The 22,634-nt window shown below is 44.5% G+C and overlaps 2 protein-coding genes across 3 annotated transcripts in view; one reads left to right on the forward strand and one right to left on the reverse strand.

Annotated features, from left to right (window-relative positions):
- FLACC1 (flagellum associated containing coiled-coil domains 1) overlaps window positions 1-19,961 on the forward strand; it is a 38,497-nt gene extending 18,536 nt beyond the window's left edge. For both annotated transcript variants that reach the window (XM_020811758.3, XM_078379843.1), the window contains exons 12-17: window positions 3,785-3,884; window positions 9,200-9,303; window positions 14,224-14,286; window positions 16,333-16,422; window positions 18,101-18,210; window positions 19,253-19,961. In XM_020811758.3, coding sequence (XP_020667417.3) covers window positions 3,785-3,884; window positions 9,200-9,303; window positions 14,224-14,286; window positions 16,333-16,422; window positions 18,101-18,210; window positions 19,253-19,331 — 546 coding nt within the window. In that variant the 3' untranslated portion in view covers window positions 19,332-19,961. The remainder of the gene's footprint in view (window positions 1-3,784; window positions 3,885-9,199; window positions 9,304-14,223; window positions 14,287-16,332; window positions 16,423-18,100; window positions 18,211-19,252) is intronic.
- Window positions 19,962-21,147: 1,186 nt separating this feature from the next.
- Window positions 21,148-22,634, reverse strand: part of LOC110089021 (caspase-10-like) — a 29,778-nt gene continuing 28,291 nt past the window's right edge. Inside the window, exon 10 of the mRNA XM_020811757.3 lies at window positions 21,148-21,740. Coding sequence (XP_020667416.3) covers window positions 21,605-21,740 — 136 coding nt within the window. The 3' untranslated portion in view covers window positions 21,148-21,604. The remainder of the gene's footprint in view (window positions 21,741-22,634) is intronic.

The following is a 22,634-nucleotide window of genomic DNA, read 5'->3' on the forward strand; positions in this document are numbered from 1 at the left end:
CCTATCACCCGAACCAGTTCCGGATAGGTCGCGCACTATACAGAATAGCTCCACCTGCTGGTTTGATGCTTCACTTATCCGGTTAGCGAAGAATGATCAACATGCAGCCTTTACCTTATTCAGGTAAAGGTTAATTGCGACCTTAACAGCTATCCAATTGTGATCCATTGAGTTCTTCCTCCATCTATTCTCTAGCCTTCTCCTCATTCACTTCATCGCTCGAAGGTCCTGGTTAAACCAGGGCGCTGGCTGAGCTCTACGGCGGAGAGGGCGTTTAGGCACGATCATGTCTATGGCCCTGGTGGCAGCTGTCAACCAGAGTGTCGACAGGAGCGCTAGCCAGGTCAGCCATAACCCCTCTCATGGCATCCTGAAATACGACCGGATCCAGTAGTCTTCGAGGGCAGACCATGGAAATAGGTCCCTGCTCCCTGCGAGGGGGGAGAGCCAGTGTGAGGTTACATTTTATTAGGTGGTGATCTGACCATGACAAGGGGACTGACACAAGGTCCGTCACTATCAGATCACACTCACTCCAACTGGAGGAAAAGACCACGTCCAACGTGTGACCACCCACATGGGTGGGGCCGTTGACATGTTGGGACATGTTCAAGGAAGCCATGGTTTCCAAGAACTCAAGAGCTGGCCCAGAAGCCTCTGCCCCCACATGCACATTGAAATCACCCAAGACCAAAAGCCTCAGGGATCCCAACAGTGCCACGGATACAAAGTCGGCCAGCTCTGGAAGGGAGGTGGCTGGGTTGCGGGGAGCGCGCTATCCCAGCAAAATCCCAATACCATCCCTGGCCCCAGTCGACACATGGAGTGCCTCTAGACCTGGCTTTGCCACCAAGGAGCGCCTAGTAACCTCCAAGCTGGATTTATAAACAATGGTTACTCCCCCCTGCCCCTCCAGTTTACCCTGGTGCTGGACAGCATAACTGGGCAGACAGACAAGAGCGAGGGGAGGACCCCCCTCTCCGGCAATCCACGTCTCAGTTATGCATGCCAGGTCTGCATGATAAGATCGTGAATCACCTGGGGCTTGTTGGATACAGACCTGGCATTCAACAGCACCAGAGTTAGAGTGGAAGGCTGGCTGAACTGGCTACCTCGGTACTGAGGGTTGGTCACAGTCTCAGAACAATGAACAGGCTTCAAACATCTGTTCATCGTTCTACTAACACGAGCAGGGACTGTGCCAATGCCATATCTCCCTCTACCCATGACCACTGGGATGTTAAAAGGCCCCTTGCTGGGCAAGCAGGCCTCCCACTCCATGCCAGACAGAGAAGAGAAATAAATAAATAAATAAGAAAAACAAAGCCCTAAATAGTACGACAACTTAACAAAGTGCAGAGACAAATACAATGCAATCCAAAAATTATACAGTATTATAATTAAAAATCCCAATACAAAAAATAGAATTAAATTAAAAAGGTACCCAAGAAGTTAACCCCCCATCTAGTCCAGGTCCGTCCTCCTCCACCTCGCAACCTTGTCCTTTTAAGGAAAATGCCGGAGTGAGGATGTTACTCACAAGTTGCATCACAATGATGAGCATAGGCAGCGTCGAGCAGTAAAGTCCAGGCAGAAAATTGTTCAGTCCCTGGCTTTCCCTTTTCCCTTCCTTGAAAGGGAGGTAAGGCGTCTTTATAAGTAGTCCAGGAAGGGCAGAGTGAACAGTCCAGTCCAGGAGAGGAGGCTGCCATGAGGGAGACCATCATGGCGACCACCCAGCAAGTCAGCTCTCTCCTCCCCACAGCCACCCAGGGTCTTCCCCCCGCCGTCTCACCACCGGTGCCTGGGATGGTCCGCCTCTCTACTGCAACAACTCGGGATCCACAGAGCTCCTGGGCAACACAGCCACCACCATCAGCCACAGGAGACCCAGCAATCCGGGCTCCGGGCTCCAGCCTCAACCATGCGGTCGGAGCAAAGCTCGTCAGGAGGGGGGGGGCTCCGAATCACCAAGTTCCAGGTCTTCTCCCCTCCGAGGCAAGCCTCTGATGTCAGCCTAGTCAGTGAGCCCATTCCCCAACAGCGCAGTTCCCCAGCAGTCGATGAGCCCGTTCCCCAACAGCACTCAAATGGCAACTCTTGCGGTCGGGCGAAGGCGTCTGAGTTCCGCTGAAAGCCGGAAGGCTCCAATTGAGCACCAACTCCTGCCCCACGTTTGAGCTCTGGCTCCAGCACCGCAATCCCGCGCTCAGTCCGGCAGCCAGTAATCAGGGAGGTGAGGAGGGGGACCAGAAAAGAAGAGGGAAGAGAAAGAGAAGAAGGGGGGAAAAAAGGAAAAAAAGACAAATAAAATAGTGAGGAAAGACCAAGAGGCAAGCCGGTGCGGCGGAGAGAAGCGCTAGCCGCCCGCCACCGGTGCCATCTTGGGATACTACCAGACAAATAAACACAGCATCCCTTCCGGAGAGGTGCTTTTTTACTCCATAGAAAATACTAAAACTAAATGTTGTTGTCTTTTTACACGTTGTCAAGTTGCTTACGTCCTATGGCAACCCTGTGAATGAGCAACTTCCTAAACATCCTGTTCTCAACAGAAAAGCTCAGCTCATGCAAACTCAGAACTGTGGCTTCCTTTAGGAAGTCAATCCATCTGTCTTCCTTTTCTCCTGCTGCCTTCAACGTTTCCTACCATTGTAGTCTTTTCCACAAAATTTTGCCTTCTTATGATATGCTCAAAATATGAAAGCCCCAGTTTCATCATTTTTACCTTAAGAGATAGTTGAGGCTTTATTTGCTAGTGGCAGATCCTTCTACGTGATGATCTTTTCTAATTCCTTCATCACTGCTCATCCTCGTCTCAGATTTCTTGTCCGCAGTCTCCATTTAAACTGATGATTAAGCCAAGGTATACACAACCTTTCCCTATTTTAATTTCTTTGTTGTCAACATTAAAGTTGTCCAGTTCTTCTATAGTCATGGTTTTTGTCTTCTTTAACTGCAGTCCTCTTGGGCACTTTCCCTAAAAATCATCTCAAGTCATGGCTAGTTTCTGTGTTGGTCAGATGGTGTCCTCTGCATATCTTAAATCATTGATGTTTCTTCCACCAGTTTTCACTCCACCTTCATTTGAATCTAGTCTGGCTTTCCGTATGATACATTCCATGTACAAGCTGAATAGAGAAGGGGATAAAATGCACCCTTGTCTGACAGCCTTGCCTGTAGGAAACCATTCTGTCTCTCCTTATTCTGTCCTTAACAGCAGCAGCTTGTGCACAATATAGGGTTACACATCCAGACCATCAAGGGCTCAAGCACACCTATTTCTTTCAGAACCACCCATAGTTTCCCATGAATGTACTTCCATTCAAACATAAAGGCAAGTCTACAATAGTATCCTTTTGCTGAGCTGACAGTAGAATTTACAGAAATAAGATAATCTATAAATAATATACAGTATCGGACAAAAAGTTTTTTTTTAAATGTACTATCAAAGACTCTTCTGTTGTTGTTGTTGTTTTGACTGGTCAGCAAAAGATGATTCAGTCATTTAGAGAAAATACCCCTTTGCATGAAAGTTTACTCTCTGGAGAGGGAGGATGGCAAATATTCCCACAAAATCTGCCTTTAACCTTTATCCAAAAAGGGAGGTGGTCAGGCCAGAGATACTTTTAGACGGAGCATTCCCCCTCTTTCTGGGTTGCAAGTGCAACCCGTCTCCTCCTGAAGTGCTTGAAAGTTCTGCAAATGAAAGAGGGTGCTTAGAATGATCATCTACATTTTTTTGCAACTGTTCAAATGTCTCTCTGTGATTTCTCCTTGGCAGGACAGCATATCTGATGAAATGGAGGAAAAGTGGCTGAGAAGACAGGCGGAATGGAAGAAAAGTGAGAGGACTGAGCGGGAGAAGGCACTGTTGCAGCAAAGTGAGTCTAAAGGGGAGCCTCCTTTCTTTGTGCCATTAATATTAGGTGTGTGGAAGAATCTGAGAGCAAACATGGTACAGAATGTCATGGCTGAACTCCTGTGCAAAAGATCACCCTGTGTGAGCTTCAGTTGTCACTTTTCTCTTGACTACATATGGTAAACAGTGAAGAGGCCGGGCCTCTTCTTTTCCCGTGGGCTTTCATGACGGGTCATGTCACTGGTTGATCAGGAACTCCTCAAAGGTCGTTGAGAGGAAAACGCCTGCGCGCATGCACTCATTCTTTCACATACATACCATTGTGCCTTAATGGGCTTGTAGGGGGAGAGAAGAGTGAGAAGCAGCCACCCACCCACCCAAAATGGAGGAGGAGGGGGAAGGGGAATCCCCCATTACCCCAAGTGACCTTTTTATTGGCAGCACTAAGATTGGGCAGCATTGGAGAAGGAAGGAGGCTTAAAGGTAATGAAGGGCAAAGGGTGAGGGAAAGAAAGGTGTGTGTGTGTGTGTGTGTGTGTGTGTGTGTGTGTGTGTGTGTGTGTGTGTGTGTGTGCGCGCTTATCCTCACCAAGGTGGTCATGCTCCTTCCCAGCTCAGTGCCATTTAACATCAGCGCTACGTCACTTGCAAAACATTGAAAAACAAAGGAATTAGGATGCCTGCAGGGATAAGAATTTGTATGTCTTGTATATATGTGTGCATACATGAAAATGTTCATGGAAGGGGCATTTCAAGTGTCTACAGAAGAGGGTCAAACCAGCTACGTTTTTCACACCCACACCAACTTCTCCTTTCCCCTTTCTTTGCCATTGTCACCACCTCTTCCTTTTACCTGGCCCTTTGCAGCAGTTACTGCTGCCAGCTCAGAGAGGCAAATGTGCACACACAGATGCTTGCTTGCTTCATGCCTACCATAGGGCCTTCATGGGCTTGTCCTGGGAGAGAAACGTGAGAGGCCACCACCCACCCACAGAGAAGAAGGAGCCTTTGCGTGAGCTCTGTCTCTGTTTTGGGAGACAAACGTGGCTGGTTTAAAATTCTTGCCTAGACATTTGGAACTCGCCTTCCAGGAATAATTAAACATGTCCTTGTGGACAACGACTTTGCATTTCCTTGTGGAGACAGATGGCTGGGTGAACCTCAGATTGTTGGCATTCTTTATGCAGCCAAAATAACTGCTTATGAACATTCTGTTCTACTTGGAAGATCTAAGTTATGATCCTGCATGAAGTGTGGCTGTATTTATTTTTTTATTTAGTTAATCATTTATTCATTCATTCTATGTTGCGTGCAATAGAAAGACCTAAGAAGTCTCCCAAATGGTTTTTAAAAAATCCCATAGTATTTTTTAAAAATTAAACACATGGGCCACAATCTTGTTCATTTTTTAAAAAATATGCATGTATAATGCTAACAGGATTCAGCCATAGTAATATTTATGAATAGAGTAATGGAGTAAGACTCAGGAGAGCTGGTTCAGTTCACTGGCTCTGCCATGGAAAATGACTGGGGGTTTGTGGAACTGGTTAAATACCTCACTTACCTTGAAAGCCCTATTAAGATCACTAGAGATGGGGACAAATCTCTTCATGCTGGGTCATTTGAAGCTGTCAATATTCCCTTTCCCCACCCCCTGTCAACTCCCCCACTGACCAGCTAGCATGTGCTGCTTGTTCCCTCCTTATCACATGATCTTCCACTCTTGGCAGGAGCCTGGACATCCCTTCTCTGCCTCCTTCAGCAGCCCCCCTTTCAGATGAGGAGATTGGGCAAGGATTTCGGCAGTGCAGCCTTTGAGTGGGGAGGCTGCTGGAGGAGGCAGAGAAAGGAAGGCCGTGCTCCTGCCAGGACTGGAAGATAGTACATGAAGAGGAAGGAAAGACGAGTGCACGCCAGCTGGTGAGTGAGGAAACCACACACCTATGGTGCCATGCCAATGACTTGAGATGACCAAGCACAACATGATTTGTGCCTATCTCTAAAGGTTCTGACTTGATGGCACATAACAACAAAATTTAAAACCAGTTTTTAATATTTTCAAGGTCAAATGCAAAAATAGGGAAATATGTAATGTCCTGTATTGACGTCTGTCTGATTTCGTTGCTAGCTGTTAAGGTCGCCACTAACCTTTACCTGGCTAAGGTAAAGGCTGCCAGTCGAACACACTTCGCTAACCGGATAAGCAAAGCGTCCAACCAGCAGGCGGAATTATTCCGTATAGTGCGCAACCTATCCGGAATTGGTCCGGGCGATAGGCCTCCCCCTTGTTTTTCACCGGACCAATTTGCAGCATTTTTAAAATCTAAAGTGGAGGCCATCCGCCGGGACCTGTCTCCTTTTTTGAATACAGTGAGTCGAGCTGAGATGTCCAGCGCTCCATCTTGCCCGGTGACTTTTGACTCCTTTCAGCCTGTCCCGCCTGACACTGTCGCCAGGGCGCTTGACCGCTGTCGTGCCACCACCTCCTCCCTTGACCCTTGCCCAGCCTGGCTAATCAAAGCAGCCAGGCCTACAACAACGGAATGGGCCACTGTAATAATTAATGGGTCTTTCCTTGAGGGCAGATTTCCATCTGCCCTCAAGGAGACACTCATTAGGCCCATCAGGAAGAAACTAAGTTTGGCGGCGGATGAAATTGGCAATTATAGACCCGTCGCCAACGTTTCTTTCTTAAGCAAGGTGGTCGAGAGGGTGGTAGCCGATCAGCTGCAAGCACTCCTGGACGAAACAGATGCCCTGGATCCATTTCAGTCAGGGTTCAGGCCGCGCTATGGTACAGAAACGGCATTGGTCGCCCTGTGCGATGACCTATTGAGGGAGGCCGACGGGCAAATTGTCTCTGTTGGTCCTCCTCGATATCTCAGCGGCCTTCGATACCATTGACCACAGTATCCTCCTGGGGAGGCTCTCCGAGTTGGGAATTGGGGGCCTTGCCTTGGCCTGGCTCCGTTCCTTCCTGGAGAACCGTCCCCAGAGAGTACAGCTTGGGGAGAGCTTCTCGGCCTCGTGGAGTCTCAATTGTGGGGTTCCACAGAGGTCGATTATCTCCCCAATGCTGTTTAACATCTATATGAGGCCGCTGGGAGGGGTCATTCGGGGGTGTGGAGCTCGGTGTCATCAGTATGCTGATGATACTCAGCTCTACATCTCCTTTCCGCCTACCGCAGGAGATGCCGTTTTGTGCCTCCAGCGCTGCCTGGAGGCCGTACTGAAATGGATGCAGGAGAACGGGCTGAGGCTGAACCCGGACAAGACGGAGGTGCTGAGGGTGGGTGCCCCCACCGTGGGGGGTCTGGGAAACTCCCTCTCCTTTGGGGGGGTGACCCTCCCTGCCAAGGATGGGGTCCGCAGCTTGGGGATCCATCTGGACCCGGCGCTCACCATGGAATCCCAGGTGGCGTCCGTGGTCCGAACTGCCTTTTACCACCTTAGGCGGATAGCCCAGCTGCGGTCCTATCTTGATGTGGGGGCCCTCACTACCTTAGTACATGCGCTTGTAATCTCAAGATTAGACCACTGTAATGCGTTCTACGTGGGGCTGCCTTTCTGGCTGCTGAGGAAATTACAGGTGGTGCAGAATGCTGCGGCCAGACTTATCAGTGGTGTGAAAAAATACCAACATATTTCTCCCACTCTGGCCGCACTGCATTGGCTGCCCATTCGTTTCCGCATCGACTTCAAAGTGCTGATGCTTTTGTATAAAGCCCTAAACGGTTTAGGGCCTCGATACTTGGCGGAATGCCTTCTTCCACCAAGTTCTACCCGTGTCACTCGCGCGAGTCAGGAGGTGAGGCTGAGGAGCCTAACGCCGAGGGAGGCCCGGAAAGAAAAGACAAGAAATCGGGCCTTCTCGGCGGTGGCTCCTCGCCTTTGGAATAACCTTCCCCCTGACATTCATGCCGGCCCCTCGCTGGGTATCTTTAAAAAAACAATTAAAAACACTGATGTTCCGGCAGGCCTTCCTCACAGCCAATTCCTGACCTTCCCTATTTTTCCTTTGCCCTAGTCTTCGTTTCACTTCGTTCTTGCTTTTCCTCTACCTTAAAATTGTATTAATTTTTATTGTAAATTGTCATTGTTGTAAGCCGCCTAGAGTGGTCCTATGTGATTCAGATAGGCGGGATATTAATTAATTAATTAATTAATTAATTAATTAATTAATTAATTAATTAATTAATTAATTAATTAATTAATTAATTAATTAATTAATCAATCAATCAATCAATCAAATAAATAAATAAATAAATAAATAAATAAATAAATAAATAAATAAATAAATAAATAAATGCTTTTCTCAGTGGAAAAATCTTTGCCTCTCAGCACGACAACAAAAATGGAGGCACCCAGGTCTCTCACTGAAAGGGAGTTCAACATTTGCAGGACAAGCACTGAAAAGTTCATCTCTCACGTTCTCATCAAATGTGCTGCGAGGATGACAGCACGAGGAGGAGGACCTCCTCTGTCCTATTGGAGACACACACACCCTTCAGATCTCGGACCCAATTCATTCAGGGCTTTCATGCTCAAGTCATAGCTAGTGCCTTGAACAAGGCTCAGAAATGGACTGGCAGCACCTGTGGAGCTGTCACAAAGGGGCCACTCCCGGCATCCAGCCCTGGCCAGCAATCTAGCTACTGATTCACTTCCCACAGATGTCAGGAACTGTAATGAAGGGCTAATTTGGGAAGATTGTGTTTCTGAACAGGAAGCAGTTAATGATGAGGGGACAAAAGCCAAGAAACAGAAGTCTCTTTGAACTAAAGAGGTAAGGAAGGAGATAACCATGGAAGAACCAGTTACAAGTGGAACATTTTCTGAACGGGATATTTCTGAGGAAAATATATTGCACTCTGTGTGTGTGTGTGTGCACGCGTGTGCATGTGTGTGCGCATACACACACACACACACACACACACACACACACACACAAAATCAAACAGTATCCAGAGGGCCAAAAGTTGCCCACCTCTGCACTAAAAGGACCCAATATTCCCCACATCACCTGTGTTCTATGAGAGGACACTGTTGTGGTCGTCGGTTAAAGCTGGGAAAAGACACTCGATTAGTGGTTTCCCCAAATTTGGGTCCCCAGATGTTCTTGGCCTGTAATTCCCAGAAACCCCAGCCAGTACAGCTGGTGAGGAAGGCTTCTGGGAATTGCAGTCCAAGAACTCTCCTGGGTTATCCAAGTTGGGGAACCACTGCTCTAGATGCTTCAAATGCATAACATCATGAAATAAAATCTATGAACATTTTTGTTTCATAAGCCACATACATTCTATTAATATGTATCTGCTATTTTTATCCTTTTGCCAGAGCAATCCTTGACAAAAAAATTTGAACAAGAAATAGAGGAACAGAAAAAGATTATTCAGAATAACAGTTTTTTGGTAGGCAAAGTCTATGAGCAAGAAAGAGAGGTAAGAGGCATTTTTAACTAAGCAAAATTGTGTTCAGTTTAAACAGTTCTATTTATAGGTTCTGCTCTTTTTTCCCTTCTTTGGCCTGGGGGATTTCATAATACAGCGGTGCCTCACTAGACGATGATAATCCGTTCCACTGAAATCGCTGTTTAGTGAAATCATTGTCTAGCGAAAAGCATTTCCCCATTGGAATGCATTGAAACCTGTTTGATGTGTTCCAATGGGGAAGAATCGTCATTGTCTAGTGAAGATCGGACAGAGGAAAGCCGCTTTGCGAACCGCCGATCAGCTGTTTAAATCATTGTCTTGGAGCTTAGGTCCCCAAAACACCTGTTTTGCGAGCGCGGAGGGAGGTGTCAAAATCGTCGTCTAGCGAAAATTGGTTTGCAAAGCAGGGACCAAACATTGTCCAACGAAATTCCCGCATAGGAACCACTGGTTTTGCGAATCACGCGAAAAGTCAATGTATAGCGAAAAAACTGTCATGCAGGGTAACTGTCTAGCAAGGCACCACTGTACAGTGGTGCCCCGCAAGATGATGCTAATCCATTCCATTGAAATCACTGTCTTGTGAAAATATCATCTTGTGAAAAGCGTTTCCCCATTGGAATGCATTGAAATCCATTTAATGTGTTCCAATGGGGAAAATTGTCATTTTGTGAAAATCGCCCATAGGGAAGCCATTTTGCGAAGCGCTGATCATCTGTTAGAATCGCTGTCTTGTCAAGCATTGGTCCCAAAAACACCCGTTTTGCGAGTCGTAGAACTATCTGTGAAAATCGTCATCTTGCGAAGCATCGGTCCTGAAAAAAAAGTCTTGCAAAGTACGGACTGAAACATCGTCCAGCGAAAATCGCCATAGGAAAGACTGTTTTGCGAATTGCTATAGCAGTCGCAAAAAGTCGTCATGTCAATTTGTTGTTTTGCGAGGTCATCGTCTAGCAGGGCAGCAGTGTATGCCATTTGTCTTAATTACTCAGCTTTCCTCTCTGTAATGGTGAGCTTAGTAATGTATTAACTGCTACTGTGTGTTCTTATTGTCTCTCTTACAGCAAAATAATGTTATTTTGTTCAAGTAGAAAAAAACTAAAATGGAAAAGACACCAGCAATACAAATTTGTGCTTATTTAATAGGCCATCAATAACTAATTACATGGAAATAATTTTTAAGTGGTGGCCATGTTAGTTTCTGCAGACACATCAGATAGGAAACAAAAGAAAAATAAAAAAGAGACAAAAGCATACTCAGTGATTTAGGCATCTGCCTGTGGAGCCAGAGGTTGGGAGTTTGATTCCCCACTGTGCCACCCTGATGGGGGCTGGAGTCAAAAATCCAAAGTGTCCCTTCCTGCTCTGCAGTTCTAAGATTAAATACTACCTGCTATATTTCATGAATCAAGTCCATTTCTTCAGACATAAGAGTGAGACTATATGACAATCATTACCAAGTAAGAAATGCCACATGGACTTACACAATTTGTCGCTTGAGCCTACTGTACTAACCACCCATTGTTTTTCTGTTTCCCCAAGTGGTCATGGGGCCATGTATAAAAGATTAACCTATAGTCCCATTTTTATGTCTGAGGAAGTGGACTTGATTTAGGAAAGCTTACATTAAAATATAGCTGTCAATCTTTAAGGTGCCACCACATTTTCGTCTCTTTTATTATTTGCGTTTTGTTTTGTTGTCTGATATAATTATTATGGTTATTTGCAAATTAAAACACTTTTCAATTGAATGTGGAGCAAGCATGGGGAACAGGAAGCAATAAAAGCAGCAGAACCTGACAGAAGGAAGCTCTTAACTAGTGTTGCGTTAAAGCTGTACTGGATGGGATTTGTGGATAGACACTGTTGAGCAATCCTCTTCATGGATTGCTGCCTTGTCATGGAGAAGGGGCTTGAGTAACTCAGAGAAGCTGTGGGCTATGCCGTGCCGGGACACTTAAGACTGACAGGTCATAGTGGAGAGTTCCAACTAAACGCAATCCACCTGGAGCAGGAACTGGCAAGCCACTCCAGTATCTTTGCCAAAAAAACTCCATGTACAGAAACAAAAGGCTAAAAGATATGACGCTGGAAGATGGGACCCTCAGGTTGGAAGACGTCCAACATGCTACTGAGGAAGAGCAGAGGACAAGTACAGGTAGCTCCAGAGCTAATGAAGTGGCTGGGGCAAAGCCGAAAGGATGTTCAGCTGTGGACCTGCCGGGAAGTGAAAGGAAAGTCCGATGCTGCAAAGAAAAATACTGCATAGGAACCTGGAATGTAAGATTTATGAACCTTGATAAGCTGGATGTGGTCAAACAGGAGATGGCAAGAATAAACATTGACATCCTGGCCATCAGTAAACTAAAATGGACAAGAATGAGTGAATTCAGTTTAGACTATTATCATATCTACTATTGTGGGCAAGAAGCCCATAGAAGGAATGGAGTAGCCCTCATAGTCAACAAGAGTGGGAAAAGCTGTAATGGGATATAATCTCAAAAATGATAGAATGATTTCAATACGAATCCAAGGCAGACCTTTCAATATCACAGTAATCCAGGTTTATGCACCAACCACTAATTCTGAGGAGACTGAACTTGACCAATTCTATGGAGACTTACCTAGAACTAACACCAAAGAAAGATGTTCTTCTCATTATAGGGGATTGGAATGCTAAAGTAGGGAGTCAAGAGATAAAAGGAACAACAGGTAAGTTTGGCCTTGGAGTTCAAAACGTAGCAGGGCAAAGGCTAATACAGTTTTGTCAAGAGAACAAGCTGGTCATCACAAACACTCTTTTCCAACAACACAAGAGGCGACTCGACACATGGAAATCACCAGATGGGCAATACCAAAATCAGATTGATTATATTCTCTGCAGCCGAAGATGGAGAAGCTCCATACAGTCAGCAAAAACAAGACCTGGAGCTGATTGTGGCTTTGATCATCAGCTTCTCATAGCAAAATTCAAGCCTGAACTAAAGAGAGTAGGAAAAACCACTGGGCTACTCAGATATAATCTAAACCAAATCCCTTATGAATACACAGTGGAAGTGAAGAACAGATTTAAGGAATTAGATTTGGTGGAGAGTGCCTGAAGAACTTTAGATAGAGGCTCGTAACATTGTACAGGAGGCAGCAACAAAAACCATCCCAAAGAAAAGGAAATGCAAGAAAACAAAGTGGCTGTCCAACAAGGCTTTACAAATAGCAGAGAAGAGAAGGGAAAGAAAATGCAAAGGAGACAGAGAAAGTTACTGAAAACTGAATGGAGACTTCCAAAGCAAGGAGAGACAAGAGGGCCTTCTTAAATGAACAATGCAAAGAAATAGAGGAAAATAATAGGAAAGGAAAAACCAGAGATCTGTTTAGGAAAATTAGAGATATTAAAGGAACATTTTGTGCAAAGATGACATGATAAAGGACAAAAATGGTAGGGACCTAGCAGAAGCAGAAGACATCAAGAATACACAGAGGAATTATACCAGAAAGATGTGGATATCCTGGACAACCCAGATAATGTGGTTGCTGACCTTGAGCCAGACATCCTGGAGAATGAAGTCAAGTGGGGCTTAGAAAGCGTGTCTAACAACAAGGCCAGTGGAGGTGATGGCATTCCAGTTGAACTATTTAAAATCTTAAAAGATGACACTGTTAAGATGCTACACTCAATATGCCAGCAAGTTTGAAAAACTCAACAGTAGCCAGAGGATTTGAAAATATCAGTCTACATCCCATTCACAAAGAAGGGCAGTGCCAAAGAATGCTCTAACTACCGCACAATTGCACTCATTTCACATGCTAGCAAGGTTATGCTCAAAATCCTCCAAGGTAGGCTTCAGCAGCATGTGGACAGAGAACTCCCAGAAACACAAGCTGGATTTCGAAGGGGCAGAGGAACCAGAGACCAAATTGCTAACATGTGCTGGATTATGGAGAAAGCCAGAGAGTTCCAGAAAAACATCTGCTTCATTGAATATGCAAAAGACTCTGACTGTGTAGACCACAGGAAACGATGGCAAGTCCTTAAAGAAATGGGAGTGCCTGACCATCTTATCTATCCCCTGAGAAACCTATACATGGGACAGGAAGCAACAGTTAGAACTGGATATAGAAACATTGATTGGTTCAAAATTGGGAAAGCAATACAACAAGGCTGTATATTGTCTCCCAGCTTATTTAACTTATATGCAGAATACATCATGCGAAAGGCTGGACTGGAGGAATCCCAAACTGGAATTAAGATTGCTGGAAGAAATATCAACAACCTCAGATATGCAGATGATACCACTCTGATGGCAGAAAGTGAGGAAGAATTAAAGAACCTCGTAATGAGGGTGAAAGAAGAGAATGCAAAAAACAATCTGAAACGCAACGTCAAAAAAACTAAGATCATGGCCACTGGCTCCATTGCTGTAGAATGAAATCATAGTCAAGCGAACGTAAAAATCCCATTGAAATGCACTGAAAACTGGTTCAGTGCATTCCAATGGGCGAAATACCTCAGTGTCCAGCGAAGATCCTCCATAGGGTGGCCATTTTCCGGTGCCTGTAAAGCCAGGAATCTGTCCTAAAACACAGTGGGGAGCCATTTTACACAGTGGGGAGCCATTTTAAAAACCCAACAATCAGCTGTTTTGATTGTCATTAAGCCAAAAATTGGTTCCCGAAGCAGGGAACTGATTATCGTGAAGTGATTTTTCCCTATTACGTTGTTTTGCGATCACAAAAACTTCATCGTTAAGCGATTTCCTCATCTAACGAGGTAATCATCAAGCAGGGCACCACTGTATAGTGAAACAGAAAGCTGCAGAAAAGATGATGCACAGCAAGGCCATATTGGGAATGCATTAATAACATTGTGATGAAATTTTTTTTGCATACATATTTTTTCTGCTTTATAATTCAGCAGTTTCTCTCTTCTAGGCATTTCAAAAGCAGCAACAGACCACTATGAATACTATAAATGAGTTAAACCAGAAGATTACGGCAAGTATGGTTAAAGTTCTTACATAGATTCACATCTGAATATTGAGTAGACATGGTACTGACTAGACAGTCCAGTTCTCCAGGCCAGGATTGGTCAGGGTTGCTATGAGGTACAGTATGTCATTTGGGCCAATCTTTCTATCCACATGCAAGAATCGACCACACCACACTTCAAGCAACTAGAAAGATCTAGACTGATGTTTTCCTTTAAAAGGAAATAACCCTCCCTCCCATCTCATCTTCTATGCGTTCCTTGAGCTACTTAGTGATATTTGGAAATGGGAGACTCCCTTTCTGCTCCCCTGAGAAGGGGAAAGAAAATGAATTATTCTTTTTTCTTTTAGCTGTTGCTAACCAAAACAATGTATCAGCGATGCTTTGAAAAGGTTTTTGAAAAAGCCCTTTCAGAGCATCACTGATGAGTAAGCAACAATAACGGAAACATTTCTGTCTCTTCCCGTCTGCAGGTAAGCAGCCAGGAAGTTTTCAATTTCTCTAAATCGTTAAGTGTCTTCAGCAAGAGGACAATCAGGCAGCCGCTTTGGTTTGATCCTAGCAATAACACACACTGGAATCAAACCAAAATGAAGCAATCCTACTTGGACCAAAAACAAAAGACAAAATCAGTAGCCCACGACAGGGGCCCAAAAAGGTGTGGATAGACATCAATCAGGGCAGGCTGCTTTGCAGTGGCACGTACATCATGTGGTCATCAAAAAAGGGAGTAAACCAACCTGTCCCCAACCTGGACCAAACTGCAGGATAAATGCCCGCCTGATCGCAACCTGAGTCCCAAGCAGGTATTTCGTATCCCTGCTTGACCAAAACATTTGTCTGAAGCCCATCGGCAACTTGTGGGCTGTGACGTGTGGCCCTCGGTTGCTCTCTGCCTGGCCTGCAGCAGGGATGGACCAGGCTGCTCTTTGACACTAATAAATGTGGCACTAAAATGCCATCTGATGGCTGGAGAGGGAAAGGGCACCGCACAGAATTTATTCTGGGCCCAGTTGGGCAACTCTGGACTCTACAAATATATGCCCTTGTAGGGAAACGACTGTGCAATTGTTATGAGAGAATGCACGTGCATTTGTATTTTGATGACCATAGTAATAAAAAACAAGCAAACAGTGTTCTTTGGCCAGAGATGTGTTGTGCATTAATTGTTGGCCAACTCTGCATTATGTACCTGTGCAGAATGTGGCCTTTTAAGCGGGAGTGCCTCACTCTGAAGACTCTTTGCAAACATAATTTGTCTGCCGTTGTCATATATTTGAAAAAATGAACACAAAAAGAGTTTTCTGTAGCTTGTGATCTTGTTGTTGTTGCACCAATTTGAAAAAATTCTACAATGACATTTAAAAATGGTTAACAAATGAAGTAGTGCTTTTTCAGTGTATGCCTGCTGGAATAGCCTTCTTCAAGTTGTCATAAGTGATCCTGCTTCCTGACCATCTCTCTCTCTCTCTCTCATACATATACACACACATACAGTATATATATATATACACATACATACATACATACACACACACCGTATTTTTCGCTCCATAAGACGCACCTTTCCATAAGATGCACCAATTTTTTAGAAGAAAACAGGAAAATATAATCTGTTTTCTTTGTTCCATAAGACGCAGACTTTCCACCACCCAGTTTTGTGGGGAAAAAGTGCATATTATGGTGCGAATATATATATATATATATATATATATATATATATATATATATATATATATATATATATATATATATATATATATATATATATATATATATATATATATATATATATATATTATTTATATTATTAAAATAATAAGTAAATAAAGCTATAATATGGTTTACATAAAAACACTTTTTTGGCCTTTGTGTCAGATGAAAGGAAGGACAAGCTGGTAAGTGTTGTATTCTTTACGCATTGTTTCTTTTATTGTATTAAGTTGCTTTACACCCATGCTCTCATCTGTTTTGGAGAAGTTGTGAAAATGTGAGATTCTTAAAAAAAATAAATTAATGAATGAAAACTCTTTGGGTTTTGTGCATTAAAAGAGTCTGGAGACAGAATTAAATGAGAAGAATGAGACTTTGAATGCCATTGCTTCGTCTCTTCACAACACAGAGCTGGAACTCCGGAATGAGGTGAATATGGAGAAGCTGGTTCCCAAGATTTTGAAAACAAAAAATTGGAAACCTTCATCAGGTGGTAGTTGGGACAGAAGCAGAGGATTTATTTACATGTTGCAGTTAAGACTTAATTCTTCAAAAAGCCTCTGGTTTGTGAATGTGGGGATATTGTGCTTCCGTACCCAATGATTCAGGATATGGCTGCACAATATCGTACCTGTGTTGCCAGGGGAAATAAGGATGCAGAGTTTTACATAGCTAAGGGCAGCCTGAATGTTGACAACACCAATGGCAGCAGTGAAGATGGTCTACACGATACACTTTTCTGCTCAGCACCATTCACAAAGTGGCACCGTGCAAGGGAAAATTCCAGAAGCTGATTCCTTTCTTCATCCGTTAACCACTTCTCACCTAAATACAGTGGTGCCTCACATAGCGACGTTAATCGGTGCAGCAAAAAAGAGCTGCAAAGCAATTTCGTCGCTATGCGATTAAAAAAAAAACCTTCAATGCGTTCCTATGGGCTTAAAACTGACCTTTCAGCAAAGATCCTCCATATGGCGGCCATTTTTGCTGCCCAGTAAGTGAGGAATTAGTCACAGCGGGTGGCCATTTTGGAACCGCCTATCAGCTGGGGAAAATCATCGCTTTGCGATAATCGGTAAGCGAAACGGGGTACTGATAATCGCAAAGTGATTTTCCCCCATTTAAAACATCGCAATGCGATTGCAAACGTGATCGCAAAAAGTTCGTCCGTATGCGATTTCATTGTTAAACGGGGCACCCATTAAGCGAGGCACCACTGTACAAAGCAATTATTAGGGCTGTTCCAGTGTGAATGGTAGTGAGCAGAAGATGGCATCTTCTGCCATGGGTGTGGTTCCCTAGGTGCTTTGTATAATTCCCTGATTAAAATGATTGCTTGTCTTAGGCTATCTGTAACACAGGGTATAATGAACCCAAACTCTCCTGTATCTTAAGGGCAGGTCAGCAAAGTAACAGGCCATTTTCACCCGATCAGCTGACATCATATATTCTCTGTGTCCGTCAGCCACAGTTCTAGGCAGTGGTTTCCATTGGTAACGTTCCTGTATTCTTTTCACACAAAAATCATGAATGAGAGAAGATGAAATAGCTACATGTCTAGTGCCAGGATCTCTCCATTTGGAAGGACCTTTAGACAAATGAATTGCAGGACATTCTGATAACAGTTTGATATTTCAATCAAATGGTTGGTTTTCAATACAGAGATTCTGGTTAGGCTCTGTAGCTGTGTTAAGGTATTTTGCAAAGCCTTCTGCCATGGCAGAACAAGCTAGGTAGATATGACCTAACTTCCTCCTCTTCCAAGCCAGGAGCTCACAAGTGACTAGGGAAGGACAGGTATGTCAAACCCCTCTCTGTGGATGTATCCATGTCCTCTTCCCTGCCAGTACATCCTTGCAGGCCCTTTAAAGGGGTAGGACAGCAACTCCATGACAGAACCCCTGCACTGCCCATAGAAGGCCCCAGGTTCAGTTCTCATCCTGTTTTTAAAGGGTTCCCAGATAACACTGGTGGTGGTGGTGGGACACCCACCCACCCCGTCCTCAGATTGCCAGTAAGAGGGGGCAATCCTTGAAGTAGAGTGACCAGTGGCTTCCTAGGCTCTCCTCTTTTCTAGTCCAGCACTTTTTTCCTTTCTTCTCTGCAGAAAGCCAACTTGCTAGAGATGGAGAAAATGATCCAGCACCGAATTGCATCAATTGAAGAGAAGCATCGGATTAATGTTGCTTCTTTAGTGGAAGAAAATGTGATTTTGAGGTAGGCCAAAACAATCCCATCAACATCCAGAGGGTAAATTATAGTAGATCAAGAATTATTAAATGACTCTACAGTGCAATCCTATGTATATCTTATACACAGTGAGCCCCACTGAACGGAAGGCAACTGACTCCCAGACAAGTCTATACAGGTTTACTGTAGAATTGGAGGGGAATATATAAATTGAGTGGCATATTCCTTAATTAAGTTATTCAGCTTTGTTTTCACTAGGGAAATTACTTGTTACTAGTGCTGGGTGGGTTCTACAACCCTCTGAATATTCAGATTTTCTAAACCAAATTACTGTATTTCTCTGTGTATTTACATCTATTTCCTATTGTGGCCTGATCTGCTGATGTGTTTTTTTCTTTAATCCCACTCCTTCAAAAAAACAAAAAAGAGCCTTCATTAAAAGCTGAGTCTCAGAATGCCACTGCACATGATGGATGAAGTGTGGCTGACCAACATGTGGTGCAGCCAGTGAAACATTGCAGCACACCTGAGCATGCATGGAAAAGCCTTGGATGTAGTGAGAAGGACACTTGAAAGTGTTGTAACAAGGTGGTTTAGGTTTTAAGATCTAAGGAGTTCCTTGTCTCAGTCCCACCACTCTCACAGATGTTTGGTGAGAGAAGTGTATTTTCCAGTGGCTACTCACAGGCTGCAGAAATGCATTCCCTTGAGAGACCAGGTTAGTCCCCCACTTCTTGTCCTTTTCAGGAAGATTTTTAATTGATTTTGACAAATAAGTGTAGTGACAACAGAACATAGACAAGAGTTCTAACTCCTGTCCTCTGAAGATGCTGGCCAGACTGGTGAAACAGGAAAAAAAACCTCCAGAGTACAGCCAAACAGCCCCCCAAAAAACTACAATCACCACAAGAGGTAGACCTTGGCTACTTCCTGTTTGGTGGGCTTTTAGGGAGGAGAGGTTGCAATTTCTTAGTTATGTTATAATCCAGAGAGTGTTCCAAGGGGGAAGGGAAGAACTGGCCCCTTAAACTTCATCAGCTAATGGTATGACAATTGTTCTACATCTTAGACGTAAGCTTATTGAGAAGAATGAAGAACTATACAATGAACGTAGCCGAAGAAGTAGCATCTTTGAGCCACTTAACTAAGACTGCAAATGAAGAACCAGTAAGTGCTTTCCTCAGACAGGGTGGTAAGACTCCACATTTCTTCAAAAGATCCTAAACCAAATCTGTAATGTTTGTAGATTAAAACCACCCGGACCACCTCTGTGGATGACATTAAATCAGAATTTACTGTTCATGAGACAATGCATAACCCAGGAAACCTGAACTCTTACAAACTGGCTTTAGGCTTTTGCTTAGTGACAACATGGGGGCTAACAGAAAGCATGCGGGGGGGAGAGCCCACCCCCATTTTAGCGTACTTCCCAACTGCAGCTTCTACAAATATAGTCCATGGGGGCTAACCCATCATGAGAGGCAGTTATTTATTTTTGCAAGAATGCTGTTTCAGTTTTTTACCAGCTGTTATTACAAGATGCATATTCTTAAGACACAAAGTTTAAAAAGTATTTTTAAAAAATTCCTTTGAGGTAATTCTTTTTTCCTTAATTTAAAGGACCTGAGTTGCACTACTTCTGGTTCTGTGGTTACCTTACCAGAAGTTTTCAAGTCTTGTTTCATGTGCCTGTAATTGTGTGTTATAAACTGCCATCTTGATTTCCTTCCCATGCTGTGGCCGCTTGGAGATGTTCAATAAAAGTTAAGTTGAACTCAGCCGAGCTCTTCCTTCCCCTGGGACGGCATAGTTTGAACACAGTGTCTGCTACATAAGGAGTATTTCTTTGTGACGGGGGAGCCCTGCTGTTTCGGGCTTCTGATCATACAGAAAGAGCCACTTCAAGGGCTTCTTCTTTGCAATAAAACAGCTCATATTAGACTTCAAATCAGCACACCTTCTTGTGACGATAGCTCCCCGCACTGGGCTGCGGAGGGCGGATGAGAGTTGTGGCCCCAACAGGAAGCAATGCGTCACACATCGTTATAAAGTTCATTATGCGACTTACACAATTTTGATCGTGTCTACAGTTCTTTCATACGTATTGTGTTTATGGCCGTGGCCAAGAAAAGGTTGAGAGTGGCTGATTCAGAAGGCCAGACGTTTGTTTCCTCCCACTGGACTGAGGCTCAGGGTCTCATCCCTCTTCTGCTGTTCATGACAACAGCGGAGTGAGTAGCGTCAAGGCTCAGGTGGCCAAGAGGCAAGCCCAAAAGCAGACAGAGTCCCCGAACCAATCCGGGAGCCTAGAAAGTACACCAGAGGACTGTGTTTTGGGTCTACCTTGTTCCATGGGAGGTGGCCCTGAGCCAGAAAGACCTTCAGCAAAGGAAGCTTCTCCTACTGCAGCATTGTTGTGAGAGAGAAAGCAGCAATTATCTTACTAAAACATATGCCGTATTTTTTTGCTCCATAAGACGCACTTCCCCCCCAAAAAAGTGGGGGGGGAGTCTGTGCATCTTATGGAGCGAAGGCCGCGATTTCGCCCCCGCTGGCCCCGTGGGGGGAGCTTCGCAAAGGTCCGAGTGAGCCTTCCAGGACCCTTGCGATGCTCCCCCCCACCCCCCACGGGTCCAGCACGGGCGAAATCGCCACCTTCTGGGACTCTTTTGAGGCTTGGGAAGTTTCAGAAGAGTCCCAGAAGATGGCAATTTCGCCCCCTCTGGCCTCCGGGGGGGCTGGGTGAGCCTCCAAAGGGTCCTAGGGTGTGTTCCATAAGACGGACCTCTCCATAAGGCTCACCAATTTTTAGGAGAAGAAAACAGATTATTTTCTTCCTGTTTTCTTCTCCTTAAAATTTGGTGCGTCTTATGGAGAGGTGCGTCTTATGGAGCAAAAAATATGGTAACACTTCTGTTCCATTATACTGTCTGCCAGAAATACCGCCCACAGATTTGAACCAGGTAGTGTTCCTATTCTTTTTTTCCTTAAAACAAACAGCATAATGACATTAATTGCTAAGACTTTCTTGAGAGTATGCAGTGTAAAACACCTCTCCCCCTCCCCATTCCTTCAGAGGAGCAGCAGCAGCAGGATCCAAGCAAAAGCCATTGAATGCAAGATTCTGTTTTGAACAAGGGTTACACGGGTGCCTCTGGAAGATCACGGGCAGGACATGGAAGGATGCTCTTCCCTCCTGGTGCTTGGCAATCATTTCAAAAGCACACCACCCCTGCAGCTGGAGGTTCTTTTCAGCTACCATGACTAATAGGCGAGGTCAAGGCACAGCAGGCACAAGGAGCTGAACAAAATCCATTATGGTAAATAGGTAGCGCCTGAAACATCACTCACGCAGAGAAACTGTGGGGTTCGTGGCAAATGTAGATGGCAGCCACCAAGTTGTGTTGGCGAAAAAGGGTTTTTAAGGCACAGGGAATATCAGCTTTTTCCTAAGGGTGTATGCTGGCTGTGGCATCTGTTTCTTCTGCCCCTGAGCAGCTGCACGTTGGCTCACATCTGCATTGACTGCTGTCAGAATGGACAAGATGTCTTCACCTCTGCAGAGAGAATGAGTTAAAAGGAAAGTCTCAGTTCAACTACCACATTTCCAGAAGAATAGCTGCATTAGCCTGTTGCAGCTAAAAACAACAGTTTTGCAGAACCTTCAAGAGTGGCAAGTTTCATTTGGCACAAGGTTTCGTATGCTGCATTTGTAAGGGGGACACAATCTCTCCCAAAACTTCTGCCAACTAAAACCTGTTAACTCTTTAACATGCCACAAAACTGTTTACTGTGTTTGCATACTTATTTTGGTATGACATGTTCCTATTTACCTTAATAAGAAACAAGATGCAATATCAAAAAAGGAAAAGCACAAAATATACTGTAGTCCTAATGACCTTGAGACTGGTACCTTGAGACATGGATGGAGAGAAAGAACTGTATTTACTGCTGATCATCCACAGCAGCAGAACACAGACGTGCGCACACAATCAGAAAAAATGATTCCACTTCTCTCTTTGTGCATCCTCAAGGCTAGCAGGAAGCTGCTCATATAATGGTCCCCAACGTGCTTGTAACTGCACAGCTGAGCATCCATTTGCCCTAGCAGGACAACATCTCTCGCAGTTGAATTACTGCTGGCTGTGCTAACCATCCATCTGATCAGAGGACAGGTAACTTGATACTGTACGGCAGTGGTTCCTCAAGTGTTCTTGGACAGGAACTCCCAGAAGCCTTCACCACCACTCATGCTGGTCAGGATTTCTGGGAGTTGTAGTCCAAGAACCTCTAGGGGACCCAAGGTTAGGAACCACGGCTGTGTGGAATGGAGTCATTCTAGCTAGGCTGGGGCATCACTCACTTCGTGATGAGGAAGTAAGGAATTGGGAATAAGTACACGCACATGGACTCTTCTTTCAACACATCAAGGACTGCTTCTGCACTGACTT

The sequence above is a fragment of the Pogona vitticeps genome, chromosome 1 (assembly GCF_051106095.1).
Source record: "Pogona vitticeps strain Pit_001003342236 chromosome 1, PviZW2.1, whole genome shotgun sequence".
NCBI classification, from domain to species: domain Eukaryota; kingdom Metazoa; phylum Chordata; class Lepidosauria; order Squamata; family Agamidae; genus Pogona; species Pogona vitticeps.